Raw genomic sequence first — 12,903 nt, forward strand, 5'->3', positions numbered from 1 at the left:
TCCGGCTCGCACTTGGCCTGTTTTTTTATGTTCCATAGATTTTTGACTCTTTCACATTAATTTTGTGATCCGTTGTGATGCAGGGCAGTAGGACCTTGTGTTTTATTTCATTGATAATTACCACACATTTGATATTTGTAAGTTTTACGTTTTGTGATATACTTAATTAGGCCACTGTCACCGAAAGCTAACTTAATTCATTATAACCAATGAATAATGGTCATCCAGAAAATATCCTCCTCTTTAATAATATTTAATTTTTATTTCTTAAATATTAATACTTTTCGAGATATGGGGGATATAAGAATACTTACCTCCTTTTTTCCCCTTTTTTTGTTAATTACTTTAGTTTTTTTTGTGTGGGAATAAATGCTTCGAATACGTTATTCTAGATATCATTCCGAATCCAATGAGGTATCACACGTATTTTTAGGAGTAGTATCTCTGTTTTTCACCACCTTGAACTTGTGGACTATACTATTACTAGGGGTTGGGTATCTTAAAGACGAAGGGAAAATGTTTAATAAAAATGGTCTAGAGCGTTTTAAATACAAATAAACATTTATTGTTTAAATACATTTATGTACACACATTTACGATAATTATCACAAATTCAAAAGCCAACTTAAGTAGGTAGTTCATTTAAATTTCTAGTGAATGATGAATTATTTCTTATTAAATAGTTATTACTTGTGAAAAGTTCAATGATTTAAGTCAACTAGATATGGAAATGCCGTGTAAATAAATAAATTGGAAAAAGCGTCGGCGAAGGTTGTTGAAGGGCAGTGTTATTCTCATAGTTATAAATGAATGGGCTGTCCGGTCGAAGCATTTTACAGATGGCGCCAGCATATGTAGGTTTTACCTGTCAATCCTACGAATAGTGTAAAATACTTGCCTTGTTTATAATTAGAAACTTGTAATTTTTTTGTGTTTTTAGGGTTTCGTACCTTTTTATAGGGTACTTCCCCTTGACCTAGATTACCTTGAACTATAAAATTTGGCAAGTACATACCTAATATCATCGTATACTACAAATACAGGGAAAAATCTCAAAACTATAAATTTGTAAAAAATTAAAATAAAATAAAAAATAAGTTAAATTTGTACGGAACCTTCGGTGGGCGAGTCCGACTCGCACTTGTCCGGTTTTTTTCCGGTAAAGTTCAAGGAAAACCATAGGAATATACTTAATGGATTTTGAGTATGGATAATCATTGATGAAGAGAGGACAGCACTAATAATTTCTTGATTCAGGCTTTTATTGATGACTTAGATCTAATCAACTACTTAAACTATGTGACTAAATTAAATGTACATATTTATATTTAAATGTCATAACGATACGGTATCTTTAAAGTTATCTATTCCATGGGAACTTAGTTATGCCATTTTCTACTAAAATAAAGTGTTGTACTACACAGTTGCAGTTATTGTACAATCTGTAGCAATCATAATAATTTCCTAATTACATACAGTTAGTTCTACCCACTCGATTTTATTCATAATACATTATGGTTATGGCACGCATACTCTCGCGGTTAAGCTTAGTTTTATCTTTACTACAAACGGGGAGATATTTATAATGAACACATTGCACAAAGTAGAGTTAGGTGTCAGTGAGAATAGCCCAACTGCCTGTCCAAAGTGTCAATGGGCAGCGTCAATGCGTTCTCCCACCCCACTAACCAGAACGGAGAATAAACGAGACGTAAAAAAAGGGCCAGTGAAAATTGACACTTGGTTTCCTTCCTAATCCATCACAATTTCCTTTTTCGGGGATGGAAAAGCCCGTTCATAAACGCCCCGCTACAAAAGCTACACTACGGCTGGTTTTGGTGGTCATTCATAAGTTTCATTACATGTACCTATACGTAATTAAGTACTTCCATACTTCAAAATATAAATAAAAAAATATTTCAAATATTAAAGCCAAAAAGTTTTATACCTACCTAACCTACACGCTAATGAGTGTGCATGTCAAAGATTTTTCAATAGATATTTCTAAAAGTGAATAAGTACGTATGTAATCAATGATTCAAATATTACACAGAAAAGACGAGTCAACGGACTAGAACAAGTTTCAGAAGAGCTTGTTAAGATAGGTGTAGAATAGGTACATGTGAATTGTGTAATTTTTACTTAGGTACCTACGTATTTACACTAATACACAAATCAACTTACCATTCAAGAAAAGTGATTGTCACAATACAATAAAATTCATTTGTAGCTTTTCTACCTTACATAAGTCACTGGTGAACGAATATACATACATACCTAGGTACATACTAACTCCTTGCATTATGAACGCTCTCTTGAGAACTAGAGATTTCACAATAATGCTAATATTATATATTATGTAGTTCGCTCAAACGGAACTACCTGTCTCACTAGTTAGTTTACGAGGTCCACTGAAAGATAGCACATTTCAATCCATCACACTAAATCTTTCACTATTGTATCGTATCTCCCTGCTGCTTGCCTCCCGTCTTCTTATTCCGTCAAACCTGCGACAAAAAAGTTTATGTTGTGACTAGTATCCTCGGAAGGCTCACCGTCCTACCTATAGTTAGTACTTAATTAGTTCGATGAAATTTAAATCATTTTCATTCGGAATAGTTGCATTTTTTAATTTCTTTCTATTTTCACCCAAACCTATGTAGGTATATCAACTCTATTTCCTACTCGTACTTTATAGGTTCAAATATAACAGGCTAATTTTTGGTTTGGTTCTTGTATGGCTGGACCGTAGAAAGAAGTTTATTCCAATTTTAGCAGGTAATTTTTATAAATGGAAAAGTGAGTCCATAAACTTTAGACCATAACACTGGTACTACCTAAAATTGTTTTAAAAGTTGTTATTACTAATATTTAATAATGCGATTACCTTTATTAATGCCTAATTCTTGTTATTTAGTATATTTCATTATTCATAATTATTTATTTATTTGCGCCATGTCACGAAATTTTTGTGAATGACTGAAAAATTTAGGTACGTCCGGCGTAAATTACACGGGCGGCGCCGGCGACTTAGAACTCCATAGAAAAATGCCTTCCAAAAATGACCCCAGCCACACTGACACTGACAGCTATCCCTTTTCTATTAATATAAGTTTAGCTTAAAAAAGGTTAATATATCCCGCTTTTAATTATATCCAATAAACAATTTCCCGCTTAAAAAAAAGGTGTAATAAGTTCTTAATAAGTTTTGATTGGCTATAATTAAATTCTATGCGCCAAACCTCTTGCGCGGCGTTACAATATTTTGGCGTTGTCAAACCTTACAAGGATGATACTAACCAACAGGGAACCAATTCCTATAATTGACGCGTATTTATTGTTAAGATTACGCACGCATGTCTAAACTTTATATTATGAGTAAGTATATCGGTACATTCAAAAGTTGAAATATAATATTTAATGCGTAGTATATATTTTGGAACAGTGTCAGTACAAACAAACTTTTATAAAATGCCAGTGGTCAACGTTTCTCAATTTTATTTTAAAACACTTTTCTAGGTAGGTACCTAGGTACGAGTAGCGATAAAATGATATATATACAAAATCGTCATTTTATTCCGTGGCACCTGGAGCCGATTGCACAACAACTTGTAACTAATATATAATATTATCTGAAGTCTATTTCTAATTCCATTGATCAGAAAGAGACTAGCTAATATTTTTAGTATTTATTAGTTACAAGTTGTTATGCAATCCGCCCCAGGGCCGTGTTGCATAATAAAGTACAACTAATATTACAAGCGCAACTCCTTTTCTAATAAGTGGAATTAGAAAAGGAGTTTCGCTTGTAATATTAGTCTCTTAGTAATCACTTTCTTTGAAATGTACGCTACAAATTCGCGTGGTTGGTCTAAGGAATAAATCTGGTTCCTGACTCTAAAGTAACAGCATCTGTCCAAAGAATTTTCTGTTCCGGGTCCTTTGGGAAACTAGAATAAGTAAATAAAACAGGAAGTTTACCGGTAAAAAATTTGCACCGTTCTTAATATTTTGCATAAAAACATATAATCGGAGTTGCTTGTTGCTTTGTCATAGATAGGTATGTTGCATCGCTATCCCCATTCTGCCACCCCGTATCAAAAAGGCATAAGTTATTATGAAACTAGTATAGAGTTACGACATTTGGTTTAGCGTATGAGTCTTCAATTAGTGTTTCGGAATTAAACTTACAAAAATCAATTATTCCATCCTTTTTCTTGTGTTTTATTGAATTGTTGCGGCACCATTTTATCGCACAAGAAGAAATTTTATGTGGCTTTCTGAATTAATAATTTTATATGGGCTGACATGTTATGCCACAGATGCCGCTGTCGTACTTAAAGAATGACTCACGTTAGACCGGGCCTTGTCCGGGCCGGAGCTTCCGGCGCTTACTTTTCTATAACATGACAGGTGATCACGTGATGCCTTCCATAGAAAACGAAGCGCCGGAAGCTCCGGCCCGGACACAGCCCGGTCTAACGTGAGTCATCCTTAAAGCTGTGAAATTCCGCGCACCACAGTCGATTCGTTTTCGACACAGTAGCCGTGGGGTCATTTTTGAGCTCAAGTCAGTCTTCTATAGTTATTCTACTTCGTCGTACACGGGCAAGGGCAGCATCCGCTCGGTGTACCCCTTACATTTCATTAAAGTGTCAAAAGGGCTTTACGTGTTGGCTTCGGCTCCGCGCACGCCTCCGAAAGGTCAGGAACACCATTGTTCCGTGATGGGAAAGACATAATGTCCGGCCGAACATAAATTACCATAACAAAGCCGTGAAAGAAACCTTAATGCCTAAAATCCCATCCTGATCCCCGAGCGGAGCGAGTCAAACCAGAGACAAAGTGGATTATAGGATAATCGACTATTCGGCATCTTGTCATTGGCCAGATTTCTGTTTTTTGTGATAACGATTGCTTTAAATATTCATGATGTAACGTTTATTTATTTACGTTTAATAATATTATTATTATTTTATTGTATGTATTTTTATTTTCATTGCGCTCCTTGGGAAATTAATATTTTCGGACAAAAGACGAATAGAGTTTAATACATTTAGGTACTTAATATCCTACATTAATTTAGAGCCCTTCGTCAAAACTATTAAATATTTAAATCTCCGTATTTGTGTCGATATTAAGACGTAAGTGGACGACCGCCCCTAAACCGCCTTTCCATACAAACGTAGTCCCGAGATTCCTCTCTGGATATTTTGACAGTACAGGTAGGTATAGCTGTATTCGTTTGTTTTTTTCGAATTTTTAATTATTATAAGAGTTAAAAGCATTAAAAAAAACATATGGAATTTGCTTTTCGCTCCTAATCAAATACTCGGAAAAAGTCAAATAAAGAGACATAGCTATGGTCAATACATCAAATTGTTTAGAGAGAATTTTCCTTGTAATATTTTTCAAAATCTATTCCTTATTTTCTGGCTCTCAAAATAAATGTAAAAAGTAGTTTATCTATGAGCAAACAAAAAACGTATCGCTAGGGCCGTTCTCGTCACTTGGTCACCATATGGTCAGTTCCGCTCCGTTGTTTAACTAAGCTGACACGAGCAACTAACAACGGGTTCTACCTACTGTCTACACAAAGTTTTTATCACTTCCAAGATTTAGCATTTGTAAACAATAAATTCTACCCCGACAATGTATCTGTTGTGTGTTGGGTATTTAATTAGTGGGACAGATCGTGGAACACGTTGCTTGTTCAGAATTAATCGTATACAATTTACCGACATGGAGTGATTGTTTTTTTTCTAATTTTATTTAATAAAATTAATATTTTTGAGAGGTAAATAAGCAACTGTCATCAGCTCGTAAAAGCTCTCTTTATTCTTCAAAAACTGATAAGAAACATGCATTTTATCCACATGAGTAGCAAAGTAAGTATGTAAATTTTGAGTTATTTCGTCGTGTTGGCTGGTAGGTACAATTTTTAAATAATGATTTAGAATGATAAATATTTTTCATCACTCTTCCTCGAAAAAGATCTTATTTCATGCAAGTGTACTGAAGGGTAAAAGCCTATATTGCTCCCGTGGGAGTTATGGATTGTGAAAAAAGTCCCTAGGTGTATAGTTGCTGTACAACATTTTTTTGGATAAAATGTAAGAAATCGAATGGTACCTATGGTACCCCTACTTTTTTCCTTTTTGGAAGTTGAAAAATTACTTAAATGTTGAAACTTTCAAGTCCTGTATTTTTGTATTATTTCGATATATTATTTTAATATCTACATAATTGTGATAAATTGCTCATTTGCTATTTATGTTACTAGATTTTGTTATAAAATTCAACATGTGTCATCACCCCTATTCTAGCAAGACTTGCCATTACTGTATTGACACTGATTGCTTGTAAATTACCTATAGCCATAATTATAGCAAGACTTGCCATTTACCAAAGATAGATATAACTCCGTAATAGATGGATACAGTGTAAGGAAAAAACGTGCCTCGAAAATCAAGAAAATTTGATTCTCTATCAGAGGGCGCTACTAGCTTTGGCCTACTGTCGTATAGATGGCGTTGACGGTTTCGTTTGTTATTTAACAATTTTAACGCATATCAGTAAAAGAACATGGGTCAAAATCATAAAAATAATTAATGCAAAAAATAAAAAACATTTATCCATATTTAAATACATTTTATCGTATTTTTATAAATCTTTATTTTTAGTTTTAAGGTGTGTCGATAGATGGCAGTGAATTTACTGGGGTTACAAAATTTACTATGACAGTACCGCTCTATCTTATTATATCCTCTTTGCCATTACTGTATTGACACTGACTGCTTGTAAATTACCTATATGCATAATTCTAGCAAGACTTGCCATTACTGTATTGACACTGACAGCTTGTAAATTACCTATAGCCATAATTCTAGCAAGACTTGCCATTACTGTATTGACACTGACAGCTTGTAAATTACCTATATCCATAATTCTAGCAAGACTTGCCATTACTGTATTGACACTGACAGCTTGTAAATTACCTATAGCCATAATTCTAGCAAGACTTGCCATTATTGTATTGACACAGACTGCGTGTAAATTACCTATATCCATAATTCTAGCAAGACTTGCCATTACTGTATTGACACTGACAGCTTGTAAATTACCTATAGCCATAATTCTAGCAAGACTTGCCATTACTGTATTGACACTGACAGCTTGTAAATTACCTATAGCCATAATTCTAGCAAGACTTGCCATTACTGTATTGACACTGACAGTTTGTAAATTACCTATATCCATAATTCTAGCAAGACTTGCCATTACTGTATTGACACTGACAGTTTGTAAATTACCTATATCCATAATTCTAGCAAGACTTGCCATTACTGTATTGACACTGACAGCTTGTAAATTACCTATAGCCATAATTCTAGCAAGACTTGCCATTACTGTATTGACACTGACAGCTTGTAAATTACCTATAGCCATAATTCTAGCAAGACTTGCCATTACTGTATTGACACTGACAGTTTGTAAATTACCTATAGCCATAATTCTAGCAAGACTTGCCATTACTGTATTGACACTGACAGTTTGTAAATTACCTATATCCATAATTCTAGCAAGACTTGCCATTACTGTATTGACACTGATTGCTTGTAAATTCTAGAAAGTTGAAGCGTTTAATTGCATTAAAATATATCTTGATAATGATGCTAAAAACTGTCAAAATCAACATTTAACATCGCATCCGGAAATGTCCTAGAAATTCTAAATGTACCTAAAAACATCTATATTCTACGAATTTTATTCATCCATCGGATTCAATTAAAAACAGTTATTAGGAACAGTTCTCGGAAGTAATATTTAGTTGAAAAATTTTGGTGGAAATAATGAAACGTTCTAAGTATAAATATTAAAATATTTTGTTTCCTAGGTATACAAACATATTTAAAAAAAAAAAACAGAATTATAGTCACATGTTCTTTTTTAATGTTGATCTTTCCGACGCCATATCAGTTACCCAACCAGTAGGTTCCCAAGTACCTAGAGTTAGACCAGGAAAAGTCTGCAGCAATTTAGATAGCACACGCAGTACAAGTGTAATTTATACGTCATAATTTCATAGAAGTTTGACGTTTAAAATAACACTTGTACTGCGTATGCTATCAAAATCGCTGCAGACTTTTCTTGGTAGAACTCTACCTCGGTTTTTAAAGGAAACGTGCATGAGACACACCCCTGGAGATAGTGGAGATACCTACAAGTGTCTTGTCAAGACAGTCTTGAAGATCGACTTCAGTGACCCCTCGCCTTCAGGTAGGTTTTTTCTATGCTTGTTTGCCACCATTGTGATAATAAAAAAATGAAATATCCATATTAAACCATAACTAACGTACCTAACTCTTGGATATAAGTACTTATGTAAACTGTGTCTAGAGCTAATCAAAACACCCGTCTTGAACTTCCGTGATACATCAGACTAGCAAGACGCTCACACGCATCTTGTGTACGCACACAATTGTGGGGCTATTGTTACAGCTAATACTTTCTACACAGATGAGATCCTCGTGTACGTACCTATAGGTGTGGACGGAGCGGGAGGCGGCAGGGCCGGCCGCCGACGTGTAAACAGTGGTTATCGACGCACCGCCACTTGGCTCCGCGGCATCTCAGGCTAGTGCGCTATATTTATCCGTTCTGGAACTGACGCGCAGCTAAATTCGTTCGGCGCCGTGTGATGCCGGCCTCCTGCAACCACAACCACGTCACGGTGTTGCCCCGACGTACCGCGCCGATCCCGGGCACTGGCCACCAGGAGTGAAACCATATAACTCGCACAGCCAATTCGCAATCGCCAAAGCTCTCTCCATCGTAAGGAAAAATCGCACGGCGATTAATAAAAGTGAAAACAAAGGATATCCCACCTGGATGCAATGTCTCAGTAGGACTTGTGAGCAGGTGCGGGTGCGGCTGCCACGCACGCTTGGTGATGGTAGTAGGAGGGCGCCGGCGCGCGGTAGTGGTGATGAGGCGGTGGCGATGTGCGGTAAGCGTCGGGAGGAGGCGACCCCCGGAAGCCAGCCAGCTGGCAACTCGGAGGCTCGAAGAGGTCGCGAAACGCCGGAGGCAACTGCTCGGCGGGCGGCTCCGGCGCTGCGTACCAGCCCGACGCGGCCGCTCGGAACTCCTCTGCCGCCAGCGAGTACGGCTGCGGCGAGCAGTACACGGCGGAGGGCGGTAAACGGGGCTCGCTGTAGTCATCCAGGGAGTCCGACGGCTTATCGTAGCGCGCACAATCCGCGCCGGGTTCGCGCTTGGGCCGACATTCGAAGAGGCGCGGCTTGACGTCGGGCTTGACGTCGCGTGCCTGCCCCGTCACATCGGACACGCTGAGTGCCTCTTGCGCGGCCAGCGCCTCCTGCGCCTGCTGCAGCTGTTGCTGTCGCTTCATAGCTTCCTCTTTCTCTTTCAAGGCATCTTTCTTTTTAAAACGACGCCGTCGTCTCAAATATGATCCGTTGTCGAACATGTTATAGGAGTCTGGATCTAACGTCCAGTAACTACCTTTACCAGGCTTCTTGTCATCTCGAGCCACTTTCACGAAGCACTCGTTTAGACTTAAATTATGTCTTATAGAATTCTGCCATCCTTGTTTGTTTTCACGGTAATATGGAAAACGCTCCATTATAAACTGATAAATGCCATTCAGAGTAATACGACGATCCGGCGCGTTTTGTATTGCCATCGCAATAAGTGCTATGTAGGAATAAGGCGGTTTGACCATGTCTTTCGGTGCACCGACATGTTGCTGGTGCGGGTGGAGGTATGGAGCACCGTATCCGTATCGGTATTGTTCGTAGGCATAGGGGGTGACACTGGCCGAGTAGCTTCCGGCGGCGCCTCCGCGGTACGCGTACGGACTCTGTTCGCCGAACAACGCGTGCATCGTGTCAAACCACGATCACTGGCACAGCATGTTAAACCTACGGACGCGGAACCCTCGACACGCTACTCCCTCGACAACAAAACGACGACTGACTGATTTTGTTTAGATTCACAACAAGGCACGTTTACATAGCAGACGCTAAACGAGAGACGAATGAGCGGGATCAGGGGCGACGCCGGCAGATGCGACGATGGCTCGCTCCGCCCTCGTGAGCGCCCTCTCATTCTAGTACGAAGACAGAGTTGCGGCCGTCCCGCTCGCGCCGTACAGCCGCCGCGAGGCGGGGTGCTGCACGCCCAGCCCGCCGAGGGCGGCGCCCACATTCTTCTGACAATGCTTCCCCCGAACCACTTCACCATATAATACGCATTGTCCCCGCACAACCGTCAATTATTCCAAACGGACTGTGTAGATGCACTCACACTCGGAGACCCCATTTTGAAAACGTACTGTTCTCCTTATAAAAACTGTACGCGACAAAATCCGGGCATGCATGATCTGGTATATACCTATTTTTGCCGAATGCACATATGTGCCATTTTCAACCAAAAGGGTACTTATTGTCGCTTGTCAGTAAGGCGCTATTTCCATATAGCTTCAATTAGAAATCAACCTTATCGTCACATATGTATTTATTTTTAAGTGGTTCTTATATTTTAATAATCTGTAATTATAGTATTATCTACTGAAAATACAACACAGATTTCCTATAATATTATGTATGTACCTATATTAAATTTGACAATCCGCTAATTCTTACAATTATTTAATAAAGAATAATTACGTACTTATCGATAATTGAAACACTGAAATACAAAGTAAGTACGTAAGTAGATAGGTACCTGTAGTGATGAGCCGTGGGAATTTTCCCGGGAACGGGATTATTCCCAATGGGAATATTCCCGGGAATATTCCTTTGTTTCCGGGAATATTCCCAAATCAAGGGAATATTACAATTCAGATTGGGTAAATCAAATTTTAAATTAAAGTTTGTTAAAATATGTATAATACCCTGAAAAATAAAATGACGTTAACAAAAATCCTCGTCTTTATTCTAGATACATAAATTATACATGTTTTAAATACTAAATTTTAAGCTTTTTTTTAAAATCACAAAATCGTTTATCTTTTTCGCGGTGCATTTTATGTGCAATATTTGTTTATTTGTTATTTGAGAGTTTATGTTTCTATCTCTTTCTTTCAATATATTGGTATCCCTTCTTCTAAAAAGATACACCATGGTGCACTTACTCAGTCTTCGAACGTATCTGGTTCTATCAACACGTGCGTAGATGTGCATAAGTCATGAGGCCGAAAAGTAATGTGTTTGAACATTTTACTACTCATACAGTTAACAACAAAGTCACGTTTTGTTGCAAATATTGCAATACTGTGTATTTTTTTTAAATGCTACGAAATTTGCCTGCCATTTAGGCAAATGTGCCAAAACACCATGTGACGTTCAGTGTTTCTTTAAAAACCGTGAAAAAAATAAGTATTTTTAGATTTTATATTGTTATATTGAAGTTAGTTTCATTTTTATACACTGTGATTAGTAAGTAGGTCAAATATAATGATTTTATAACGCTTTTGTTAATTTAAGAAAAAAATGTTCCTAGAAAAAATATTTAGTCCATTTACTGTGATTTTTAGGGTTCCGTACCCAAAGGATAAAAACGGGACCCTATTACTAAGACTCCGCTGTCCGTCTGTCCGTCCGTCTGTCCGTCTGTCTGTCTGTCACCAGGCTGTATCTCATGAACCGTGATAGCTAGACAGTTGAAATTTTCACAGATGATGTATTTCTGTTGCCGCTTTACAAATACCACTACAAATACTAAAAACAGAATAATATAAATATTTAAATGATGCTCCCATACAACAAACGTGATTTTTTTGCTGTTTTTCCCTTCCTTTCGTGCGTGAATCCGACTCGCACTTGACCGGTTTTAATTAAACTGTGATGATTTACTAAAATTTGTTTTTATTTTCAATTTTTCCAACAACTATGGGCATATTCCCGGGAACATTAGGAATGCTCCCAGGAAATATTGCGAATATTCCCTTAAACATAGGGAATTTAGTTGTCTGTCTGGCTGTCTAATATCTCGGTTAATAGTTAAATGGATAACGTTTTGATGGAATCCCCTATAACACAATATGTAAACATTAACAATTTCAAAATTCCCCAATGTTCCCTTCGCGTGGGAATATGTCTGGGAATATTCCCAGGAATATTCCCACCTAGGGATTATTCCCGGGAACGGCACATCACTAGGTACCTGTATCCGTACCACGAGTCACTGACAGTGTCAAAACGTAATTTACTTTTTATACATCTCGAGCGAGATGCTTATTAGAATAGTAGGTAGATTGTTTACCAAAGGCACTCATTAGTCATTACTGCCGAGTAGAGGTATTTTAGAGCTTGAACGCAGTGAGAGCGCCAATACTCCGAGGACACTCGTGTTTTTTTTTATACATGACCAAGTATAAATTTTTATAGTACCTATAGCAATTTTTTTTTTAAATTAAGTACGATTTTTTGAATGTTTTTACGATAAGCAATTGAAATTTGAGTTTAAATGGATTTGTTACACAATTTCCATTCTGATATTTGACTGTCCATTCCATAAATAACAATAATTATGCCTAAATTGTTAACTGAGAGTACGCTTAAAAAATACTATAAAATGTATACTTCGTCATGTTTAAAAAAAACATGTATTTTACTTTCCTCGTATTCTAAATGTAAAGTAGAGTGTTTATCTCGGGTGAAAGGCATCATTTCATCCCTTGGTTAACAATCTACTATTTCGCTTCAACCCTAAAGTGTGAGGTATCGTATGATAGGTCTTTCAAAACGAATAGGGCAGGGTCTTTAACAATTTTTTTTTGATAAAGTGAATATTTTCGGAAATAAACGCTCCGAAAATAAAAACCATATATGGGTCCAAAAAGTATGAAAAAAAAGTAGTAGAAAAAGAGCTTAA

General features: G+C 37.2%; 1 protein-coding gene across 1 annotated transcript; it reads right to left on the bottom strand.

The window, feature by feature from the left end:
* Window positions 1-1,811: 1,811 nt before the first annotated feature.
* LOC134753910 (fork head domain-containing protein crocodile-like) lies at window positions 1,812-10,250 on the bottom strand. Its single transcript, XM_063689875.1, has 3 exons — window positions 8,889-10,250; window positions 8,542-8,712; window positions 1,812-2,507 (listed from the first exon to the last, which is right to left on the bottom strand). The coding sequence occupies exon 1, from the start codon at window positions 9,908-9,910 to the stop codon at window positions 8,903-8,905; it is 1,008 nt and encodes a 335-aa protein (XP_063545945.1). The 5' UTR covers window positions 9,911-10,250; the 3' UTR covers window positions 1,812-2,507; window positions 8,542-8,712; window positions 8,889-8,902.
* Window positions 10,251-12,903: the final 2,653 nt, after the last annotated feature.

The sequence above is a fragment of the Cydia strobilella genome, chromosome Z (genome assembly GCF_947568885.1).
Source record: "Cydia strobilella chromosome Z, ilCydStro3.1, whole genome shotgun sequence".
NCBI lineage: Eukaryota > Metazoa > Arthropoda > Insecta > Lepidoptera > Tortricidae > Cydia > Cydia strobilella.

Coding starts and splice junctions, on each gene's coding strand:
- LOC134753910 (XM_063689875.1), bottom strand. CDS start 9,910: ATGCACGCGTTGTTCGGCGAACAGAGTCCGTACGCGTACCGCGGAGGC.